The sequence below is a fragment of the Agelaius phoeniceus genome, chromosome 23 (genome assembly GCF_051311805.1).
Source record: "Agelaius phoeniceus isolate bAgePho1 chromosome 23, bAgePho1.hap1, whole genome shotgun sequence".
NCBI classification, from domain to species: Eukaryota; Metazoa; Chordata; class Aves; order Passeriformes; family Icteridae; genus Agelaius; species Agelaius phoeniceus.
The window spans coordinates 2,393,730-2,414,920 of record NC_135287.1 but is presented as its reverse complement, the minus strand read 5'-3'; the positions used below and the strand labels follow the sequence as shown (position 1 = coordinate 2,414,920).

At 56.3% G+C, this 21,191-nt stretch overlaps 5 protein-coding genes across 16 annotated transcripts; 2 read left to right on the top strand and 3 right to left on the bottom strand.

Annotated features, from left to right (window-relative positions):
- Positions 1-4,099, bottom strand: PANX3 (pannexin 3). Its single transcript, XM_054647422.2, has 5 exons — positions 2,968-4,099; positions 2,160-2,302; positions 1,845-2,059; positions 1,056-1,720; positions 1-234 (listed from the first exon to the last, which is right to left on the bottom strand). Exons 1-5 carry the CDS (start codon positions 3,146-3,148, stop codon positions 173-175), a joined length of 1,266 nt encoding a protein of 421 aa, XP_054503397.1. The 5' UTR covers positions 3,149-4,099; the 3' UTR covers positions 1-172.
- A 129-nt stretch (positions 4,100-4,228) lies between these two features.
- RPUSD4 (RNA pseudouridine synthase D4) lies at positions 4,229-8,133 on the bottom strand. 3 transcript variants are annotated; one of them, XM_077190019.1, is made up of 8 exons: positions 7,831-8,133; positions 6,940-6,975; positions 6,684-6,849; positions 6,274-6,475; positions 5,962-6,055; positions 5,720-5,870; positions 4,836-4,933; positions 4,229-4,696 (listed from the first exon to the last, which is right to left on the bottom strand). In XM_077190019.1, exons 1-8 carry the CDS (start codon positions 7,987-7,989, stop codon positions 4,511-4,513), a joined length of 1,092 nt encoding a protein of 363 aa, XP_077046134.1. In that variant the 5' UTR covers positions 7,990-8,133; the 3' UTR covers positions 4,229-4,510. The 3 variants fall into 3 exon arrangements, with proteins under 3 accessions (XP_077046134.1, XP_054503399.2, XP_077046135.1); XM_077190020.1 differs by having other exon boundaries at positions 4,554-4,696; positions 5,720-5,853; XM_054647424.2 differs by lacking the exon at positions 6,940-6,975 and having other exon boundaries at positions 7,831-8,127.
- HYLS1 (HYLS1 centriolar and ciliogenesis associated) lies at positions 8,111-13,538 on the top strand. Its single transcript, XM_054647426.2, has 2 exons — positions 8,111-8,190; positions 12,584-13,538. Exon 2 carries the CDS (start codon positions 12,608-12,610, stop codon positions 13,385-13,387), a length of 780 nt encoding a protein of 259 aa, XP_054503401.2. The 5' UTR covers positions 8,111-8,190; positions 12,584-12,607; the 3' UTR covers positions 13,388-13,538.
- PUS3 (pseudouridine synthase 3) lies at positions 8,356-14,763 on the bottom strand. 6 transcript variants are annotated; one of them, XM_054647421.2, is made up of 5 exons: positions 14,705-14,763; positions 11,229-11,662; positions 9,625-10,175; positions 9,114-9,304; positions 8,356-8,733 (listed from the first exon to the last, which is right to left on the bottom strand). In XM_054647421.2, exons 2-5 carry the CDS (start codon positions 11,613-11,615, stop codon positions 8,444-8,446), a joined length of 1,419 nt encoding a protein of 472 aa, XP_054503396.2. In that variant the 5' UTR covers positions 11,616-11,662; positions 14,705-14,763; the 3' UTR covers positions 8,356-8,443. The 6 variants fall into 6 exon arrangements, with proteins under 6 accessions (XP_054503396.2, XP_077046130.1, XP_077046129.1 ...); XM_077190015.1 differs by having other exon boundaries at positions 14,678-14,724; XM_077190014.1 differs by lacking the exon at positions 14,705-14,763 and adding an exon at positions 14,577-14,704.
- Positions 14,733-20,720, top strand: DDX25 (DEAD-box helicase 25). 5 transcript variants are annotated; one of them, XR_013185065.1, is made up of 11 exons: positions 14,733-14,992; positions 15,561-15,696; positions 15,780-15,872; positions 15,960-16,062; positions 16,655-16,769; positions 17,128-17,305; positions 17,953-18,190; positions 18,411-18,573; positions 18,682-18,870; positions 19,603-19,868; positions 20,233-20,720. XR_013185065.1 is itself a non-coding variant. In XM_077190012.1 (10 exons), the coding sequence occupies exons 1-10, from the start codon at positions 14,770-14,772 to the stop codon at positions 19,149-19,151; spliced, it is 1,491 nt and encodes a 496-aa protein (XP_077046127.1). In that variant the 5' UTR covers positions 14,733-14,769; the 3' UTR covers positions 19,152-19,493. The 5 variants fall into 5 exon arrangements, 2 of the variants coding, with proteins under 2 accessions (XP_077046127.1, XP_054503402.2); XR_013185063.1 differs by having other exon boundaries at positions 19,378-19,868; XR_013185064.1 differs by lacking the exons at positions 19,603-19,868; positions 20,233-20,720 and adding exons at positions 19,099-19,233; positions 19,378-19,511.
- Positions 20,721-21,191: the final 471 nt, after the last annotated feature.

Below are 21,191 nucleotides of genomic sequence, written 5' to 3'. Positions count from 1 at the left end.
GGTTCTGCACAAAATATTGATTGTTTAACCCTTTTTTGCTGGACAAATGTACATAAGAAGGGAAAGGCCAGGTGCAGGAAGCGCAGGTGGGTTCAGCCTGGCTGCTGCAGTAGAGCTGTGTCAGAAGAGTGGATCCTGGGATCAAGGATCCCTGCCTGCTGCTCCTACTGGGTCAGGCAGAGCCGAGTGAGTCCCGTGAGGCCTTTCCCATTGTTTCCACTCCAGGCTTTGGTTCTAGACAAGGGGAGAAGAGCAGGCAGTTAATTAGCTGGGCAATGGCAGACTGGGATCTGGGTTTTTTCCAGCACTGAGTAACTGGCCCAGGAGCCAGCTGTGCTGGCCCTGGGTTGCCATAGTAACGAGGATGCAGAATCCAGCTCAGTCTGTGGATTTTTTTAAACCATAATTCAGACTGTGTGTTCAGGGCCAGCAGTGAAGCCCAGGCCTCTCATCTCCTACCTGTGGGGCTGGGCTGTCTCACACAGCCTGCAAACCGCTTGCCATGGGCACCAGGGGTCCCTGTGAGACCCCAGAGGAGGCATCCAGCTCCCCCAACCCCAAAGCACGTGGGAGAGGGAGCAGTGCAGGTCCTGGGAATGTGGTTTTATCTTGGAACCCACCTCCATCTCCACACACAGCACCACTGTGCCCACCAGTGCCATACAAACAGGAGAAGGGGGCGGGCATGGCACCCTTGGCATCAGCGCCCCAGGATTTGAAACTCCCAACCCCACTCCCAGCAGGAAGAGCTGCCAAAAACAGGGACCCCCCCAGCCCTGCAGTTTGCCCAGAGCTTGGATTTAAGCAGCAATCTCTTGGCTTGCTGTTCCTATAGCAACCCCTGCCCACACTTTGGATCGCAGTAGCATCACACTCTGCATGCCAGAACCCCTTCCAGGATTTGTCAGCCCTCACAGTGACCCCCAGCTATGCCCCAGACCCCTTAAGGTCTTGGCAAAGGATTTAGGGTGGTGCAGCCACAGATCAAGGGTGGGATCTTGTGGTGTGGGAGCCAGGAGAAGAGGGAAGAAGTTGTCTCTACCCAAAAAGCCTACCTAGGGCTGCACCATTGGAGAGGGCTGTGCTGCCTTCGGCCTCGGGGGTGCAGGATTGGTGTTTGGGCTTGGTGGTCTCCAGCCCAGCCAGCAGCGTCATGAAGTCGATGACAGTATCGATGTCCTCCTTGTTGGCAGTGGCTTCCCTCAGGGCGCTGACGGCATTGAGGCGGCTGAAGGAGGTCAGCTCGGAGATGTTGGCACGGAGGAAGAGGAGGATGATGTTGAGGTCGTTGAGGGGGCAGGTGAGCATCCTGCGACTGAGCAGGTCGAAGGCAGGCAGCATCTCATAGACAGAGAGCAGCCCCTTGTCCCACTGGCAGAGCTGCAGGGCGTTGTAGATGACAACAGGGATGAGGAGGACATAGACACTGCCAACTGAGAGGCTGATGAGCTGGAACACGGAGAAGAAGACCAGCTTGCAAGGGATGAGCGGCGGGATGTGCGGCTCTGCCTCGAGCAACCCCGTTTTGATGGAGCAGCTGAACTCATCCTGGAAGAAGATGTTTAGGTGGAGAAAGACCAGGTAGAGGCAGGTGGCAGCCAAGAAGAGGAGCAGCAGCAGGTTCCTCAGGATGTAGATGAACACCAGGGCGTGGGCGTGCTGCTTGCAGGTCAGGTACCGCTCCAGCAACGGGAACTCGAAATACCTCTCCCGGCGGGCCCTGGGGGTGGAGGGACACAGGGGGAGTGACAGCCACCTCCCATTTCACCCAGTGCCATCCTGGGTGCAGCCACAACGCCATGTGGAGGGACTCCAAGGGCCACAGTGACCTGGCCTGGCCTCACCTCTCATACTCCTCCCAGAATTGCTCTGGCTCCGCACTGGCCTGCTGGACCTTCTTCATGTGCTGCACCAGGCGCACGGAGCGGTTGTAGGATTTATCCAGCTCGTCGATGATGAAGAGGAGGTCGCAGTGCAGGGCGGGAGCAGCAGCGTAACGCCACAGCAGGTACGGCAGGTACATCAGCACTGCCACCACCAGCAGCGAGTAGGGGAACACCTGGGCAAAGAACACGAATGGTCACAGAGGATGTGGAGTTGCTCTTGCTGTGGACATCCAGATGGGATGCAGGGGCACTCAGACGTGACTTTGACCCTACCTTGAGAGCCCAGAGGGACTTGGTGATGGCACGTCCCTCGGCGTCGAAGCCGTGGTGGATGAGGGAGTCCCAGCAAGCAGTGTCGGTGTAGGCGGACTGCTTCCCCGTGAAGTTGGTGGGAGAGAAGCAGCTGATCTGGGAGCCTGGGGCGAGGAGGAGGAGAGCAAATCTCAGCCATGGAGGGTGGAGGAACACTCCAAAGCCACAAGCAAATGCCTTAGAGGAAGGTAATTACATCTGAGGCATTGCTTTGAATCAAAAAAGCCTTTTTCATGGTCATTTTGGAGCTGCTGTGTTTCTAGTCAGGACTTTTCCATCTCTTCCCAAACACAAACCCTTTGTGTGTAGCAGTGTGTACACAGTGTAAGGAATTACAGACTAACAACTAACCAGCCAGAAACTGGAGTAAAACCAAACCCTCAGGGAGAGCAGTTAGATGTTGGCCAAGGCCAGATTTAGCCTGAGGTCACAATGCATCTCTTCATGCTGCTGGCACCCTCCTCTTCCTCCTCCTTGGAAACAAGCCCATGGCACCCAAAGGTGCTGGGCACAAGCAGCTGAGGCCGGGCATTGACTCAGTGCTGCTCCTGGGGTTAGCACAGCTGTTCCCACACTCTCCCAGTGAATTAGGATCCATTAAAAACAATCAATAAATACCCATGAGGCAGAACAGCTCCTAAAACTGTTCCAGGCTGTGCCGCTTTGGATCATAACACCATCAAGAATACAAAGGATTTGCCACAACAACCAAACCACCGCTGGTGATTGCCCACGACCTGAAGAACACATTGGAAAAGCCACAACTCACCAGCAGAGAACTCCCGGGCGAAAGCCAGCGAGACGAGGAAGAGGGGCAGCCCCACAGTGACGAACTTCAGCAGGCGATCGCTCGGCAGCTCCAGCCGCAAGCCCTTGGCTCGGGAGCTGCTGGGATCCGGGAGCAGAGCATCAGAGAGCATGTACTCAGCAGCCGTGTGCGAGAGGGACATTTTGAAGTGAGGAAGAGACACTGATGAGGGCTGCCTGAGGTGTGACTGGCTCAAGGAGCGACTTTGCCGGGCTGAGGAGCTCCTGCCGAGAGCCTGCTGAACGCTGTGTCCGGCAGCTGTGAACGACAGCTCAGGCAGGGCGTTAAATCACCTCGTAATTACAGGGGAAGCCTTTTCACAAACAGAAATAGAAAAACCCACCCCAGCAGCCGCAGCAGCGAGCGGGGAAGGCAGCAGGCTGGGAAGGCACTTTCCTCCCTGACAGCATTCCTGCAGGGCAGCGTTCCTGCCCGGCCACAGCCGCTCCTGGCTCCCCGTGGTTTTACCTCCCTCTCTCATCAGCCAACAGATTTCTGGCGCTGTGGCCCGAGGGCATGGGGGTCCCCAGCTATTTTCAGCAGGGAGTCAGGGGACTGGGCCCTCCCACAGCAAAAAGCCCCAGCCAGATACACAGTTGTCCTGTGGGGCATAAAATCCCCTTTCCAGCATCCAAACCAGCCAGAGGGGCCAGAGAACATCCTGCTGCCCAGCCCCAAGCTCCTCAGACAGGTTAGGAGACACCAAACGAGGTAATTTTGAGGCAGAACATCTGCTGCAATACCCCATATCATCAATCCCTCCTCTTGCCTCTCTCTCAGGGCACAGGGGGAAGAATCTGGCTCCAAGGAAGGCTCCCAAGGGCAGGGGACTCCAATAAGGGGTTCTAAAAATAAGGAATAGGGTAACTGAAGGAGCAGTTACAGAACAGTTTCCCAGCAGCACAGTGCTGAGAAACCCACACCAATGCTGCTGGCAGCACAGAGCAGGGGCAGTCTCAGAGCTGCTCAGCCCAGCCCAGCCCAGCCAAGCCAAGCAACTCCCTGTGCAGTCTCTCAACACAGCAAAAAAATACCAGAGCCACTGCCAAATTGCACTTTCGATGGATTTTCCAGTGAAGGGACTGTCCAAATCTGAGCTAAGCAACTCTGGAGAGACAAGTGAGAGTTCCACAATCTGGGAGGGGCTGCAACAGGTCTGCTCAAACCTACACAGGGACTGAGTCCCACCCAGCCAGAGCACAGAGACACACACCACCTTCCCTCAAGGGAATTGGAACCTTTATTGCCCAGAGACAAGTTCAAAACACAAATCAGGCAAAGCCCAGCTTTCACCCAGCCTTGTTCGTCTCTACTAGAGGCTCCTCAGTATGTCCACCTGCTTTCCTGGGCCAGAAGCACATGTAGGCACCCACTCTGAATCCAGCAACATCAGCACCAGCACAGACACTGCAGGCTTTACCCCACCACTGGCTCCAAGGTGGGCACAGCTGCTGCCACGTGCAGGAGATGTGGAGAAACATGGCACCATTCCAGTCCTGCCTCGTCAGTCCTTAGGGATGTCCAGCTCTAGCTTCCTCAGGGTTTTTTGGAAGAAGAGGGGCAGCTTGCAGACAAAGTCTAAGGGCTGGCCCAGGGGCAGGCAGAGGCGGTGGGCGTGCAGGTGCAGGGGCAAGTGCCGAGCCTTGCTCTGCTCCAGCTTCAGCCTCCTCAGGGTGAGCTCAGGAAGCTTCTGCAGCAAGGACAGAAAATGTTCCCTTCAAAATTGCAGCTTTTCAGCTGGGACTTGAAATCCCCAGTCCATGAGCAGCTGGGGGACACAAGGGGCCGTATCCAGCTCCAGCTGCTCCCCAGTGCAAGACCTGCCTTACCTGGGGCGCCAGTTTGCTCCAGTGCGAGTATTTGTGATCCCCCAGGATGGGACATCCCAAGCCATAGGCCAGGTGAACCCGGATCTGGTGCTTCACCCCTAAGGAGAAAAAGGGAAGAAGAGAAAGCTGACATCCAGCTGGGCTCACCCTCAGTGCTGGACAAAGCTGTGCCAAAATCACTGGCAGCCAGCACCCAGAGCTTTGTCCTAGAAATGGGACAAAGTCTTGTCTAATGACAAGTTCCCCCTTCCAGAGCTGCTGCTGACTGCACAGTGACGCCGGCAGGGGGCTGTGTACAAATCACAAACGGGATGGGATTGCTGTGGAACGTGCCTTGAGCTGTTTTATTTTCCAGCATCAGTCTCATTACATCATTATGACAATGGGAAGATGCCAGAAGCTCACATCCCAGGCAGCAGACCAAGAATTTAATGTTACAACTTACTTTATAAGTTTTTTGACCAATCACACAAAGCAAAAGCACATTGACAGTAGTTCTGTCTAACCACTATAAGCACACATACCTTTGGTTAAAACAATGCTTGCTTATTTCAAATAAAATACCTGCTTGTGAGCCTTAAAACACAATGCACAGAGCTCCATTATTAAGCTTCAACCTTCCTAGTATCTTGCTAGATAAACTTTTCTGTAGCTTAGAGAGTTATTCTAGACAAGCGTTAATACACAGACCATTGTTCTATTCGTCTTTGCTTTTCTACAGTTTAAATAATTTTTCTGCTGACCAATCTCATGGCTGCTGCTTAGCTCTAATCACAGTTCTGCTGTCTCTGGAGCCTGCCTTTTGCAGCTTTCCCAAACCCCTCTAATTTTATAGATTCCCACACACAGAGAGCAGATCCAGCCCCAGGGCAGGCCCCACTCACCGGTGATGGGCTGGAGCTGCAGCAGGGAGCAGGCGGAGGCAGCAGCCAGCCGGCGGTACTGCGTCACTGCGCGCTCGGCGTGCCGATCCCCGCGGGCCTTCACCACCCTGCCGTCCTCCGGACGCACGCGGTACCTGGGAGCCAGCGTCATCTGGAGGGTGGTGAGAGGGGAGTTGGGGCAGACAGGAGGGGATGCTGGGGCTGCCTGGCCAGAATGGCAGCTGAGGGAACACAGGACTCACCTTGTAGTGGGACTGGTGGCTCTGCACCTCCTTCTCCACAATGGGGATCTCCACAACGCCCTCAACAGGGTCCGGGTCCCCCAGGACGATTGCCCTGGAAAGGGAAAGCAGAGGTCTGTGGGGTGTTGCTCTCACAGGAGGGGAACCCTCCCCTCAGCCCCTCTCCCATGACCCAGCCCCATAAAATGGTGCTGAAAGGGGGAGATAAGCAACACACCCTACTTCCACAAAGCCCTCAGACCCTAGGGATTATCCCCTCACCCTCTTTTTAAATGCCTTTCACAGCCCCATCTTCACTTAAGCCTTTCCTACCAGTAGATCTTCTCCACCTGACGGGTTTTGAAGAGCAGACGGATCTTCTGTGCTGCCTCCTTGCTCCGTGCCAGCACCATCACACCCGTGGTCTCCTTGTCCAACCGGTGGCAGAGGTGGAGGGGCTCAGCTTTCATGTTCTCCAGCATCTTGGCCAAAATGGGCAGCACATCAGCGATGCAGTTCTTGATGCCGGGGCCACCTGTGTGACCCAGGGCAGCAAGGAGTCTCACCTCTTGTACTCCCCATGCACCCTAAATCACCCCAAAATGCCAGGGGAAGGCCGAGATCTGACAGTGGCCAAGCCCCTGGAACCCTCCCTGGGAAGGGAAACCCCAGCACAGGAAGGGCAGGAACAGAGGATTCCCATAAGCACCACAGAGCCATTTCCATTCCCCACTCGCCCTCACCGTGCACAGGGAGCCCGTAGGGTTTGTCTATCACCACAATCTCCTCATTCTGGTATAGAGTTCTCTGCTTAAGGATCTTGGCCAGGACATTGGGGTGAACCTGCTGCATCTGTTGGCTCATTGCAGTGAGTTCCCGGAGCCATCGCTGCGTTGGGTCCTTGGGGATCTGAGGAGAGAAGGAGACACCAGTGGTGGGGTTTAAACAGCTCTTGGCTCTCACACAAACCTGCACTGGCACCTGCAGCAACGTGCTCGCCTTCCCTGTGCTCCTGCTCCATGACTGAGGGACAGCCTGGGATCCAGAGGGATCAGGACAAGCTCAGTCAGTGGCCTTGGGGAATCTCCTGAGGGTCAACAAGGCCAAGGGCAGGTGCTGCACCTGGGCCAGGGCAACCCCCAGGATCATCCAGGCTGGGCATGAAGGGATGGAGAGCAGCTCTGGGAGAAGCACTTGGGGTGCAGCTGGGGGAGAGCTGGACAGGCCCTGGCCCAGAACCCCCCCTGTGCTGGGCTGATCCCCAGCCTGGGCAGCAGGGCAGGGGGGGATTCTGCCCCTCTGCCCCCCAGCTGAGACCCCACCTGCAGAGCTGCCTCCAGCTCGGGGGTCCCAGCACAGGAAGGAGCTGGAGCTGCTGGAGGAGCCCAGAGGAGGCCACGGAGATGCCCCAGGGCTGGAGCCCCTCTGCTCTGGAGCCAGGCTGGGAGAGCTGGGGGTGCTCACCTAGAGAAGGCTCCAGGGAGAGCTCAGAGCCCCTTCCAATGCCTAAAGGGGCTCCAGGAGAGCTGGAGAGGGACTTTGCACAAGGGCCTGGAGTGACAGGATAAGAGGGAATGGCTTCACACCGACAAAACACGGAGTTAGGGGGGATACTGGGAAGAAATTTTCCCTGTGAGGGTGGTGAGGCCCTGACAAGTTGCCCAGAGCACTGCCCTATCAAGGAGTGCCCAAGGCCAGGTTTGGAAGGAGCTGGGAGCACCCTGGTCAAGGGGAAGGTGTCCCTGCCCCAGCAGGGGTGGAACTGGATGGGTTTTCTCCGATCCCCCCCGATCCCTCACCGCGAGTCCCGCTCCCCGTGCCCGCCCGCGCTATGCACGCCGGGACTTGTAGTCCGGACACCCCGGGCCCAGCGGCCCGCACTCCGCTCACCTCTCGCTGTTGCTCCTCGCTCTTCCGCAGCCGCTCCGCCAGCTCCTCCGCCCGCAGAGCCGCCGTCGCCCGTCCGCTCCCGCAGACGCCACGCACAGTCCGGGCCAGGCCCGCGCCGCTCCGCCAACAGCGCCTCGCCGCGCCGCCGCCCGCCGCCATCTTCTACCTCCTTCTCCGCGTCCCTCCGCCGGCCAATGGCGGCGCCGCGGGTGCAGCACCACGGAGCTCCTGCCCAATGGGAAGGTGTCGCCTGCTGAGCGACAGCCGCGCTGGCCAATGGCGGCGCGCGGGGGTGTTTAAACCGCGGCGGCAGTTGCGGGGGCACAACGGAGCAGCGGGAGCGGCGCGGCCGGGCCGGAGGTACCGGGGAGCGAGAGGGGTGGGGGGTCCCAGCCCGTACAGCCTCAGTCATCCCCTCAGCGCTGCCCCACTGCGCTGGGGGCGCTGAGCCCCCTCCCATTGCCCTCAAACCAGAACACAACACCGCTCCGCTGGTTTTCTTGAGATTTATAAAAAAAATAGCAGTGAAAAAACACTTTTTTTTTTTTTTTTTCAATTACAGTAATTTAAAAAAGGGGTGAAGCGTCTGCTGCCCCCATGCCGAGGTGCCCTGTCACTCAGTGTCCATACAGATCCTCTTGGGCAGCTGCTCGGGGGCTCCGCTGCTGCCCCGCTTGCCCTCGGGGGGCTCCCCGGCCCAGTCCCCCGGCAGCCCCGGCCCCTGGGGCGGCTCGATGCGGCCCCTCCGCACGAAGTGCTCGATCCGGGCCTCCAGCCCCTCGCATCGGGGCCGGGCCAGCAGGGGCTTGTAGGTGCGGGCTTGGACCCCTTCCACGAAGCCGCTGATCTGACTGTGGAGTGGGGGCTGCAGCTCACCCCAGGGCACCAGGCTGCTCTCTGGACCTGTGACATCATGGAAAAACAACATTTAATTATCCCGTACTTTCTGGTTGTTTTTTTTTTTTCCTTCTTTTTTTTAAGCAGTTAATCCTCTGTAATTCCTAGAATCCCATCATGGTTGTGTTGGAATGGACCTTAAAGCTTATTTCATTCCATGCCCTGACACAGGCAGGGACACCTTCACCTTCCACTACCCCAGATTGCTCCAAGCCCTGCCCAGCCTGGCTTTCAACACTGCCAGGGATCCAGGGACAGCCACAGCTTCTCTGGGGACCCTGTGCCATCTGCCCATCCTCACAGGGAAGAATTTCTTCCCAATATCCCATCTAACCCTGCTGTCTGTCAGTGTACATTCCAAGCTATTCCCCCCAGACTCCCTTTACCATTTCTGGTGGCCACGGGAGCAGCATCCAGCCCTGCCAACATGTCCCGGAGCACGTGGGTTTTGACAGCGTGGCTGGCCCAGAGCTGCTGCAAGTGTGTCACGTTGAAGCCTTGCACCTCTGGGTCGTAGAGCCACTGCAGGTCTGGGAACTCGCAGTCATATAGCACCAGGGGGAACTCAACCGCCATGCTGGGGACAAGGACAGGAGGAGGAACCACAAAAAGGCTCAAAAACAACAGATCTGCCAAAACCAGCCCTAACCTTCACAGAACTTCCTTTCTGAGTAAAAAGTAACTTAATTTTCACCAAATACCAAGGAGTACAGCTATCAAAACTTTGCTCAAGAGCAAGAAAACAGAGATCCTTGTGGATACATTCCAGTGAGGCTACCGGCAGTCTGTTTCCATGCGTGAAACTGCTTCATGTGCTGGCATGGCTTGCCAGCAGCACTCCAGGCACAGCTGTTGCTCTGAAGAGCAGCCCATTGTGTTTTCCAGACCAATCCCTACCTGTACTGTGGTTTCCGGGGGTTCTTCTCCACGTTCAGCAGCTCATCAATGACATCCGGGCTCTCCATGCCCTGGCCGATGAGGAAGAGCACGGCCATCATGCAGCGCACTTGGTGGTACAGGAACGCCTGTCCTGTCACCTCGAACTGGCACAGCCGGAAGGGATCCCGTGGCCTGGCTTCTCCTCCCCTGTCCACCCAGGTCACTCTGGCGCTGAGGATCGTCCTCTGGAAGTTGAGCACCCCGTTGGCCACGTCCATCTTGCAGAGGTTGCGGAAGTCGTGGGTGCCCACGTAGCGCTGGGCCGCGGTGTCCATGAGTGCCACGTCCAGCTGGGCACAGGGGAAGAAGTACCGGTACGTGCGGCTCAGGCAGCTGAAACGGGCACTGAACTCTGGCCCCACGGGGGCCCAGGCCAGCACCCGGATGTCGGGTGGCAGCACCCTGTTGAGGATGTGGGTGTAGCGGAGCTCCTCCTGCTGCCCCTCAGCCTCGTGGCCGTTGAGCTGCTGCCCCTCTGGCAGGCTGGAGCGGAGATCCAGGGAGATCACCTGCAGAAATGAGGAAAGCCAGGATTAGAGCGCGGATGGATGGGCGCAGCGGCATGTGGAGCCAAGTCTTCCCACACCTCTGGGAAATAAATCCAGGATCTCCTACAGATGAAGGTGGCTTCAGTCAGGCAATCCTGCCGTGGCAGAGCTGTGAGTGCCTCTGAGGACCCGAGCAGATGCCATGGATTCCATTAATAAAACAGGGAAAGTTGCAGGCTGCCTACGTAGCACAGTCTCGGAACGGCTTCATCTTTAGTCACGGGGTTATAATGTGCTTTTTTTTTTTTTTCTCAAGCTAGAGGTGATGACTTGAAGGCAGTAACAGCCTGGCTGGCCAGGAAGCCTGGTGTGGGAACAAGTTCATTCCCACCGTGGGTGCCGTGTGCTGAAGTGGTGGTGCAAGAGAAGGCACCAAATGCCCTGATTTCATGTAGCTCATCCTGTGAAGGAGAGCAGAGCAGCCATTTGAAATTAAACCTATGCCAGCCTTGCTTTCTGTGCTGGGAGAGAAGAAAGAAGAGCCAGCCCCATGGTTGCCACCAAGGTTGCTCTCTCCCCAGCATCTCAGCCAGCCTCATGGCTCCATGCCCACCAAGCAGCCAGCTTGCTTCCCTCCCTCCAGCTCCCACTCCCACACTCCCTTCCGCTGGCTGCAGCTCCCCTCAGACCCTTCTGTGCAGGAATTCAGCTGCCTGATGCTGCAGGAAGTGAGCCGGTTCCTGGAGATTTTGGGTTTTTGTAGGGTTGGCAAATTAAATCAGCTGAAAGGGCCCTGCTGAGGGCAGGGCATCACCAAGCTATTGGGGAACCTGCAGCCTAAAACACGTTTTATCCTCCTAAAACAGGACCCTGGAAAACAACTAATATGGGGGAGAAATGGCACTAAAAAGGCTTCAAAGGCCTGAAATCATCATTGCACATGCAGAAAGCCATTGCCAGGTTCACTTCCAGGGTTAAGAGCTGATGGCTTTTCAAGAACAAATCCAAGCAGTAATCCCATCAGAACTCCATCCCCCCAGGAAAACCGACAGGAACCCCCATGGAGATGCTCACCTGCCCAAAGGCACTGACGCCCTTGTCCGTGCGCCCACAGCGGTGGTAGTTGGACGTCTGTCTGTCATCCACCAGTCTTGTCTTCTTCAGGGCTTCAAAGAGCTTCTCCTCGATGGTGTTGGGGGTGTTCTCCTGGCTGGCAAAGCCCTGGTAGCCCCAGCCCAGGTAGGCGATGCGCAGTGCCACGTGTCTGCGGCTGTGGGCACCGAAATCAAAGGGCCGTTGTTGGCGTTTCCTGGCTTTCCCAGAGGCTGGAGGAGCCTCTCTCCTCCCAGCACCCTCCTTGTCCTCCTGGAGCTTCTCCTGCAGCCATTTCACCTCCACTTCCAGCTCCTGCACCCTCCTCAGGAGCTGCTCGTGGTCAGTAGCCGTGCTCTCCGCAGCCATAGCCACCACCTTGGAGTGTCAGTTTGTTGCTGATGTATCCTTGGGGTCTGCAGGGAGAGAAAAAGTGGTGGATTTGCATTTTTATGTGGTTTTTATTACATCTCTAGGCTTGTTCTGCAAAATAACTGCTAGCAACAGAGTCAGTCTTTATTGTCTGAGCCCCTTGGTGTTCCCAGAGGAGCACAGGCAGAGCAGGGCCACTGGTGCTTAGCTCGGGCAGCTTCATTTCACTCAAATCTCTTTTTTTGGGCTCTTCAATCACTCCTCTTCCCCCAGCTGATGGGATCTGCTCTGTCAGCAGCAGCACGTTCCCTGCGAGCCGTCACGGAGCCCTTGTCTCTTTCACACCTGCATCCCCGCTGCAGACAGCGTGCTGACGGCTGCCACTCATCCTGCCCCGCCATCTGCTCCCACTGCTCCCAGCGGCACCAGCAACACTTGCGGCTTTTTAAATTGCCTTAAAGAGATCCTAAACCTGTGCTGAGAGTGGAATCTGTGTCTGGATCCCTTTTTGTCACAGGGCTGGAGGTTTACTATCACCAGACTTATAAATGAGCATCTAAACACACTGCACTGAGCCCTTCCCTCCTCTGGAAGTAAAACAGCCTCTTGGATGCCTCTTGATTAAATTATGACTAAATATTGTGGGTTTAGAAGCAGAGGTACAAGGAAAGACCATTAATCTCTCATCCAGTGCGTGGAACCTGCCCTCTGTTTTTCCATGAGTACTTAATTTATCACATAATTAATTTTAGTGTAGTTTTCTAGCAGGAATTTAGGGGTTGTGTTTGTATTACTGTTGGGAAGAGCCTTCTGCTGGCAGCAGGAGGTTTAGCAGTGCACTGAGGACACCCCCCAACCTATATCAACACCCCTCAACCCAAAAACTTGAGCATCAGAACCCCTTTGACATCTTTAGCCAACCTGAATGTACTGCAGTAAATTAACCCTGGTTTCTTTTTCTGCAGAATCCACCCAGTTTGGTGGGAACCATGGAGAAGGTGCTAAGAGCAGAGCGCGAGGAGCAGCTGGCAGCTGATCTGAGCCCACAGAGCTCCTGGCAGGGATGCAGCGACATGCCATCATCTTTCCAGGATGATCCCTATGCTGACTCATCCATCCTTTCTGGCACACAGTCAGACCTTCCCATGGATCAGAGGGAAACCAGGAGGTTGGTGATGAAGAGGAAAGTGCTGAGGCACAGACCTGATGGAAGGGTGGAGGTCTCTGATGAGTCACCGAGCATCAAGTCCGATATAAACACCTATCCATGGAATCTGGGGCATTCCAGGACTTATATGGATGACACCATCTCTGAAGGGGGAACAGAGACTACCAGCGGCACCTTGGAGGACTTCCTGCACTATGAGGATGATGACTGGCTCCTTGAGGACAGGCCCTACTCTCTCCTCAGGGATTTTGGGAGCGACAATACATCCAAGCGCTCCATACCACGCGGGCGATCGCCCACGGTGCCGGCTTACATTGCTCCACAGGCTGAGAGAGTGAAGAGAACTGACCCGGTGGCCAGACTCAATGCATATAGGCAAGACTGGGAAAGGTTCCGCTTTCCCGGGCAGGATTCACACCAGGGCTTGCGCTGGGCCATGCGGACGCAGATGCTGCAGTCGGGGCTGCCGCGCCGGGTGCAGAAGCGCCTGGTCCCCAACACGTACGAGGTGCCCACGACGAAGAAGCGCGACTCACTGTGCTTCGGCGTGCGCTGGGACCTGGCCCACTGCAACATGCCCCGCCGGAACACCACCTCCTAGAGCCACGGCCCCGCTGCTTTCTTCTCCTCAACATCCTCCGTCGTCTGGAAAATCCCCCGGCACACTTCAAGCAGCTTAAGTTTTGGTGTGGAGGAGGTTTTCTTTGCAATGTCTCGGCAGTATCTTTCTCAATAAAGCATTTGCAAAGATTCCTAATTGTTCTGTGGGTTCATTAGAAACATTACAGGCAACATCCATTATTCCAGACTTATCTCCGCATCACCTAACTCTGCTGCCTTTGCCTTATTTTACCTCATCTTTAAAATAAAGGAGCTTTAGGATGGAAGCAAGGTATTATTAGCACTACTAGTAGTGTTATTACTATTCCTAGTGTTAATTTTTTTCCAAGATATGGGAATGGACTGAAAAGGTGGCAGTTCTGGTGCAGGAAAGGGTCCCCAAAAGCTCAGTGGGATGGCTGGAAAAGGGAGCAGGATGATGGGAAACATGTGACTGCTGCAGCCTGGAATTCTGTGTCCAGCCTCCCCTGAACCTCCCTGGGAGGTGATCCCAGATGGGGCACAAAGAAGATTGAGGACCTGGCTGCCATCCCACAGTGAAGGGGTTCTGGCATCTTGGGGGACATTCCAGGTTGGAGGTCCCTGACTCTCCAGCACCCTGTGGATCCTCATCCATCTGTGAAGGGGTCTTTGGGGAGGGTTTCAAGGATTCTGGGGCACAATCTCTTATGGGGGACAGCACCCCAACCCTACAGCCTCCCTGTTCCTTCAGCACCCAAGGGCCCCATCCCTCCCCTCTCAGAGCTTGTGAGGGGGGGACCCTTCCTGCTCTACATGGTCCCTGTCATCCAACTCCCCAGGGACCACACAATGCCCACTATAGGGCAGTCTCTATTCCCTAGAGATACCCAAAACCCTATGGGGACCAGTGCTGGCCCCATGTAGGATCCCTCTGTGCAACTCGGGACCCTCACTGCCCTATGGGGTCCCTGTACCCCAACACCCCAGGGACACCCCAAAACTCCATGAGATCCCTGCATCTCCATCACCTTGGGGACACCTCCTTTCCTCTTGGTGTCCCAGGATTCCGCATCCTACGGGCAGGGGGACACAGCCCCCAAACCCTGCTGGAGACAGGCACCCTCCCTCCTCCACGGTCCCCAACTCCGCAGGGATTCCCAGCACCCTGTGCGACAGGCTGTGTGCCCCAGGAGCCATCCAAACCTTACAGGGACGAGTGCGGGCACTCTCCGGAGTCCCCGTGTGCAGCAGGGGCCCCTCCCCGCCCGACGCGGTGCCGGTGCCCAGCTCCCCAAGCACGCCCACCCACCGCGGGCTGCCGCTCCCCGGGCCGTACTCGCTCCCGCTCCGGTGCCGGATGTTCCCGCCCCATCCGGCGCCCCGGCACTGTGGGACGGCTCCATGGCGGGGGCGGAGCGCGGGCTCCGCGGGCTCGGCCCGGCGGGCGGCGGCTCCGGCCCGGGCTGCCCATGGCACGGGGCGGCTCCGCGCCGCTCTGGCTCCCGCTGCCCCGGGCTGCGCTGGCCCGAGCGGCCCGGCCGGGGCACGGCCCGCGGGCTCGGCCTGCTCCCCGCGCCCGCCGCGCCGCCCGCGCTCCCGCCCGAGCCGGAGGACGAGGAGAGAGGTGGGTCCGGAGGGGAGCGCGGTGCCAGCCGCGCTCCGAGCCCCGCAGAGCGCGGACCGACCCCCGCGGGGTCCCGAGGGAGGGGCGGCCCACGGCAATTAGCCGTAATTGAATCGAGAGGGTGTTAAATTAAGAGGAGGGAAGGGCTCAGTGCAGTGTGTTTAGATGGTCATTTATGAGTATGGTGATAGTAAGTCTGGAATAATGGATGTTGCCTGCAGTGTTTCTAATGAACCCACAGAACAATAAGAAATCCTCTGGAGAGAGAAGAGGATTCTCATTACAAGCTCCTTGTTGTAAACTAAAACACAAGAAGTTCCACCTCAGCATGAGGAAGAACTTCTTGACACGGAGAGCGGCAGAGCGCTGGGACAGGCTGCCCAGGGAGGTCCTGGATTCTCCCTCCTTAGAGACATTCCAGACCTACAGGAACACGTTCCTGTGTCACCTGCTCCATTTGACCCTGCCTTGGCGCAGGGCCTTTGGACTGGATGATTTCCAGAGACCCCTCCCAACCCTAATGATTCTGTGATTCCGTTTTTATTTATGGAATTGCTGCCTTTCCCAGTGCCGCTGGCTGAGCTGTCACTGATGAACAAGTTGATCCACACGTCCCTGGTGGAGTCCCAGCAGCACGTGGAGATCCTGCAGCGAGACCCCAGCTCCCCGCTCTTTTCCATCAAGACCTTTGAGGAGCTGCCCCTGTGAGTTGCCACAGCCCCCAGCCCCACCATTCTCCATCGCACCAGCCTCCTTCACATGGGCACTTGCTGCTTTGTTTCCACAGGAAGAAGGAGCTCTTGCAGGGGGTTTATATGATGGGCTTCAACAGACCATCCAAAATCCAGGAGCAGGCTCTGCCCCTCATGCTGGCTTACCCGTGAGTAGGAACACGGCTGAGCCCCGGCTCCTCACAGCATCCCAGCACCCGACCCCTGCATTGCACTAAGCTGCTTTTGCCTTGCAGGCCCCAAAATCTGATTGCCCAGAGCCAGTCAGGGACAGGGAAAACAGCAGCTTTTGTCTTGGCCATGTTGAGCAGAGCCAGTGCCAGCGAGAAATATCCGCAGGTAACGCAGGACAGGGAGAGCTGCTGCAGGAGGGGTTGGCCCAGGCGCCCAGGACACTGCCAGGGGCAGAGCTCTGGGCTTTGTCCCAGTTCCTATGTGACTTTACCCACTGGAGTGGGATGATAAACCACCAGGTAGGACCAAAAGCACAGTGCCCACCTCAGGATTGCCAGAGTGGATCAATCCAGGCTTCAGTTACCCTGGAATTTAGGTTTTGAGGAGCAGCTGCAGACACTGCTGGTTTCTGGTGGTCAGATACTCCTAGGGCCCTCTCTGGGTGCAGAACCAGCTTTGCCAGCAGTTTCCAGCCATGTAAGATCTCCTTTTGTACATATGGTCAGTGTGACTGAACTAGGGCACAGGAACAAGCTGCACCACGCTTCTGAGAGATGCATTTCCTCCTCAAAATGAGCAGCAGCAGCTTCTTTCTGCCCCCTTGGCTGGAGCCGGGAGCACAGCCCAGCTCCTGAGCCTGCAGCCATGCCGTGCTGCCCCATCCCCTGTGCCTCAGTGCTGTGGGATGCTCCTGAGCTCCTCTGCCCCGTGTGCCCCATCCTGGGCCTGACAGCTCCTTCCTCTGCTCTCCTGCCAGTGCCTCTGCCTGGCTCCCACCTACGAGCTGGCTCTGCAGATCGGGCAGGTGGTGCGCACCATTGGGAAGTTCTGCACGGACATCAAGGTGAACTACGCTGTCCGGGGAAACCGGGGTGAGTCCAGCCCAGCACAGCTCCCAGCACTGTGCAGAAACAGGGAGGGAGCACAGGGATCCTCTCTTAGAGCCTGGAGCTACCAGGGACTGCCCAGACATCCCCATCCATGAAGGGCAATAACGTTGTGTCTGTCCCCCTCTCCTGCTGAGGAGGCTGTTCCACCACTACTAACTGTTTGCACACTCCCTTTTCCCATATGAGGGTGGTTCCCATGCCTCAAGGCTGTAGGGAAGTGTCATGATGACCCCTTGAAGGCATCACTGAGCAGCCAGAGTCTGAGCAAGCCAAGGGAATACACAGAGCAGCAGAGAACTCCATGCCTGGAGACAGCCAAATGCCTTTTGCCCCCTTGCAGTTCTGAAGGGCACAGTGCTGGAGGAGCAGATCATCATCGGAACACCAGGCACCACCCTGGACTGGTGCTTCAAACAACGCATCCTGGACCTGACAAAGATCTCCTTGTTCGTGCTGGATGAGGCTGACATCATGATCGACACGCAGGGCCTCTCCTGTCAGAGCATCCGCATCCACAGGTGAGCATTGCTGAGAGCTGCTGCCCTGATTCCCTGCTCTCCCTTCTCTCCTGTAGCTTTAAAGGCATCTGTCACCAAAGGGATGTGAGAGTGTGCCCATGGTGCCAAAGAGACTTGTCCACAAGTCTGTCTTTCTGTGCAGCTGTGTGCACTGGACACACAGGAAGACACTTCACCTTGTTTAGCTCTCCTTTGAGCTGTTACAGGCCTTGGATTCACTCACAGAACCATAGAGTGGCCTCAATTGCAAGGGACATTAAAGCCCATCTTGTTCCCACCCTTTCCCATTGGCAGGGACACCTTCCATTAGACCAGGTTGCTCAGAGCTCCATCCAGCTTGGCCTTCAACACTTCCAGGGATGGGGCAGCCACAGCTGCTCTGGACAACCTATGCCAGGGCCTCACCATCCTCACAGGGAAGAACTTCCTCCTAACATCTAAACCTGTTTTCTTTCAGTGTGAAGCCATTCCCCCCTTTTCCTGTCACTATAGACTCTTGTAAAAAGTCTCTTTCCATCTTTGTTGTCAGCCATCTTCGCTTCCCTTTCCACTGAAGGCAACACAAAATCAGTTTAAATTAGGGTTTCTGTCCTCCTGGGCAGCAGCAGCTGCTCTCCAGGGCTCACAGAGCTTTTTCCCTGCCCCAGGGCTCTTCCCAAGAGCTGCCAAGTGCTGCTGTTCTCAGCCACTTACAAGGAGCCTGTGCGAGCCTTTGCCGAACGGATCATCCCCGACCCCATCGTGATCAAGCTGCGGGAGGAGGAGCTCACCCTGAGCAACATCAGGCAGTACTTCATGGTGTGCCAGAGCTCAGATGAGCAGTACAAGGCCCTCTGCAACCTCTATGGCAGCTTCACCATCGGGCAGGTCATGATCTTCTGCCAGGTAAGGGGCCTGCCTGGGAGAGCCCTGCACTGACCTTCTCCCATTGGGAATTGCAGGAATGGGTCATTTTACAGTGTGGGCACAGTGGGCACCTCCCAAAACCTCCAAAACAAAGGAGCAGACCCCAGGGGAGTGTTAAAAACTGCCATGAGCTCCCTCAAAAGGGGCAGGGGACTCTGGAGAGGGAGCTGTTGGCCTCAGCCTCTCCCCGTGTGTGCAGACCCGCAGGCTGGCAGACTGGCTGTCGGGGAAGATGAGCCGGGACGGGCACCAAGTGGCCATCCTGACAGCAGAGCTTACGGTGGTGCAGCGGGCCAGCGTCATCCAGCGCTTCCGTGAGGGCAAGGAGAAGGTCCTGATCGCCACCAACGTCTGTGCCAGAGGTATCCTGGCCCAAAACGCACCAGGCCTGCTGTTCTTCCACCTGGGCTTGAGCAGCAGATCCTGTGGGACGAGGTAACCCAAGAGGATCCTCTCTCTCTCTGTTGCAGGCATTGATGTGCAGCAGGTGACCACGGTGGTGAACTTCGGGCTGCCCATGGATCAGGACGGCGAGCCGGATTTTGAGACCTACCTGCACCGCATTGGGAGGGCCGGGCGCTTCGGGCACCGCGGCATCGCCTTCAGCGTGGTGCAGAGAGAGACCGTGCGCCTGGTGCACAAGATCGAGGAGTATTTCCGTGAGTATCCACATGGATCCGCTGCTCCCAGAGGCAGGGCTGGGACTGTGATCCCCTCCAGCAAATTTCTGTACAGCTGCATGCACTGGACACACAGGAAGACACTTTGCCTTGTTTAGCTTTCCTTTGAGCTGTTACAGGCCTTGGATTCACTCACAGAGCCATAGAGTGGCCTCAATTGGAAGGGACCTTAAAGCCCATCTTGTTCCCACCCTTTCCCATTGGCAGGGACACCTTCCATTAGACCAGGTTGCTCAGAGCTCCATCCAGCTTGGCCTTGAACACTTCCAGGGATTATTTCCTGTTGGCAAATAGTCCTTGTCGGGCTGCTCCTCTCCACAGGACCCATCTCACTGGGAACAGGTGACAGATACAGCTTTTAGGGTGATTTTTGCTCCCCAGCTGGTGAATTTCCCAAGAAGCAGCCCTGGAGGTTGTGTGCAACTTGCAGGGGATGTTACCAGTACCCAGGATGCCTCAGCACCTTCTTTTTTTCCCTCTTTTCAGGCATTTTTTCTGCCTTTCCTTGCAAGTGCTTGTCCCAGGGGACCTGGTGCCCCAGCTCAGCTCAGCCCTGGCTGTGAGAGAGGAGGTGGCAGCTGTGGAAATCTTTCCTGAGTGGAAATTGATTGTCACTTGCTAGCATCAAGAGGATTTTCATGGGATTTGCCAGATGCCAGGGCTGCACTGATGGTTTTTTGAATCCCAGTGCCTGTTTTCTCTGATTTTTAGAGGAAAGAAGGTTATAGAAGCCTTCTGATGGGCAGGAAACCGTGTCCCTTCCACATCTCCACCCTCAGAGCCACTCAGCCCTCTTGGTTCCTTCAAATACTCACCTGTCCTTGGAACCTGGAGTGAGCCTGAGGCAGACACCAGGCAGAGAAGACACCAGCCACACATTCTGGTAGAGATTGCTGCTGTGGAGTAGAAGCAGTGAGCAGCTGGAACAGCTGGCATGTGGATGAGCCCAACCACAGCCATGGGCAGAAGGAGCCAGTGTGAGGATGAACCCCCAGCGATCTGACTTGTGCTTTCCATGTTGTGGTGTTGCAGTTGGAGGGTACAGACCCTCCCTGTCCTGTGTGGCTGTGGAGGTGGGAACAGGGAGTGGGGGCACATCAGAGGCTGAGCTCTGTGCTGGTGCTCTCTGCCTGCTGCTCTGATCCAGCTCCCCTCCTGCTTTGTCCCAGCTGATTTCCAGGCTGACCCCATTTCCCCTGCACTTCTCCCAGCTGATTTCCCTGCTGCAGTGAGCACTCCAGGAGCTTCCCGGCTGGCGTGGGGCCCTCAGGTGGTGCAGACAGTGCTTAGGGGAGTGAGCTCTGCACTCGCATCCCAACAATTGCTCTTTCCTTCCTACAGAGACCACGATCAAGCAGCTGGATCCGTACGACATGGACGAGCTGGAGAAGCTCGCAGCTGAGTGAGGAGCAGGGATTCGTTCTCCCAAATCCAAGTTGTAGTTCTAAACAGGAGGAAAAGTTACAGGGGAAGACTTCCCGGTTCTCTTGTATCCTGAAGCTGTTGAGTTCTGTTGTGTTGCCTGAGGCTGGAGCGAACCTTGTCTCGCTAGGTGGCAGCAGGAATCCACTGCTGCCATCCCAGATCCCGGGGCAGAATCCAAGTGTTCGGGGTCCCGGCAGTGCAGGAGGGAGGTTGGACCGACCCCCGGGGGTTCCAAAATCCAAGTGTTCAGGATCCCATCAGTGAGGGAGAGAGATTGGACCCCAGGGGTCTGAAACCCAAATGTTCGGGGTCCCAGCAGTGTGAGGACAGAAGTTGGACTCTGGGACTGGGCTGTGTTTGTGCCTTTGTTAATCTTTAATAAATGAGATTGTTTGTAATCACCAGGATGGCTCCCTCTTTACCAAAATTCTCTGAAATACATCTACCCTTGCAGGAGGTTCGATTAGGTCAGTGTTGACAATGGTGTCATTTATTGGGTTGGCTACTGCTCTCCTCATCCAGATTTCTAATCTGACCTGAAGAGGCACAAAAAGTGACCAAAACATGTTGAGAGTGCAGCCACTGGTGGAAGCAGGACCTGGTGGTAGCAGGAGGGTGCCTGGCCCTGGCTCTGCAGTTCCTTGCCACCAGCTTTAACCCTTTGGGGCATTTCAAGCCTCTTTGTGGAGAGTACACACATTTAGTATTAACAGTGTGATTTTGGTAATTCTAATTAAAGGATCAGTGAAGGAGATGGGAGATGGAAGGTAGTTTTCCAGGCTTTGCTGTGTGTTCCCTGATCCCCCTCACCATGTGCACCCCCAAGTCCCCCCTGGCTTGCTCCAGCCCCTTGGGCATTGCGTTACGGCACAGCC

Excerpts from the sequence above, each read along its gene's own strand:
- PANX3 (XM_054647422.2), bottom strand. The coding sequence starts at position 3,148 with ATGTCCCTCTCGCACACGGCTGCTGAGTACATGCTCTCTGATGCTCTG. Across the intron at positions 2,303-2,967 it reads CGCCCGGGAGTTCTCTGCTG|GCTCCCAGATCAGCTGCTTC; the intron begins GTGAGTTGTGGC and ends TCCTCGCCCCAG. Across the intron at positions 2,060-2,159 it reads AGTCCCTCTGGGCTCTCAAG|GTGTTCCCCTACTCGCTGCT; the intron begins GTAGGGTCAAAG and ends TTCTTTGCCCAG.
- RPUSD4 (XM_077190019.1), bottom strand. The coding sequence starts at position 7,989 with ATGGCGGCGGGCGGCGGCGCGGCGAGGCGCTGTTGGCGGAGCGGCGCG. Across the intron at positions 5,871-5,961 it reads GCCACCAGTCCCACTACAAG|ATGACGCTGGCTCCCAGGTA; the intron begins GTGAGTCCTGTG and ends ACCACCCTCCAG. Across the intron at positions 4,934-5,719 it reads GCAGCTCCAGCCCATCACCG|GGGTGAAGCACCAGATCCGG; the intron begins GTGAGTGGGGCC and ends TTTTCTCCTTAG.
- PUS3 (XM_054647421.2), bottom strand. The coding sequence starts at position 11,615 with ATGGCTGCGGAGAGCACGGCTACTGACCACGAGCAGCTCCTGAGGAGG. Across the intron at positions 10,176-11,228 it reads GCGTCAGTGCCTTTGGGCAG|GTGATCTCCCTGGATCTCCG; the intron begins GTGAGCATCTCC and ends TCATTTCTGCAG. Across the intron at positions 9,305-9,624 it reads CCCCGGAAACCACAGTACAG|CATGGCGGTTGAGTTCCCCC; the intron begins GTAGGGATTGGT and ends CCTTGTCCCCAG.
- HYLS1 (XM_054647426.2), top strand. The coding sequence starts at position 12,608 with ATGGAGAAGGTGCTAAGAGCAGAGCGCGAGGAGCAGCTGGCAGCTGAT.
- DDX25 (XM_054647427.2), top strand. The coding sequence starts at position 14,770 with ATGGCGGGGGCGGAGCGCGGGCTCCGCGGGCTCGGCCCGGCGGGCGGC. Across the intron at positions 15,873-15,959 it reads CCCCTCATGCTGGCTTACCC|GCCCCAAAATCTGATTGCCC; the intron begins GTGAGTAGGAAC and ends TTTGCCTTGCAG. Across the intron at positions 16,770-17,127 it reads CGCTGTCCGGGGAAACCGGG|TTCTGAAGGGCACAGTGCTG; the intron begins GTGAGTCCAGCC and ends GCCCCCTTGCAG.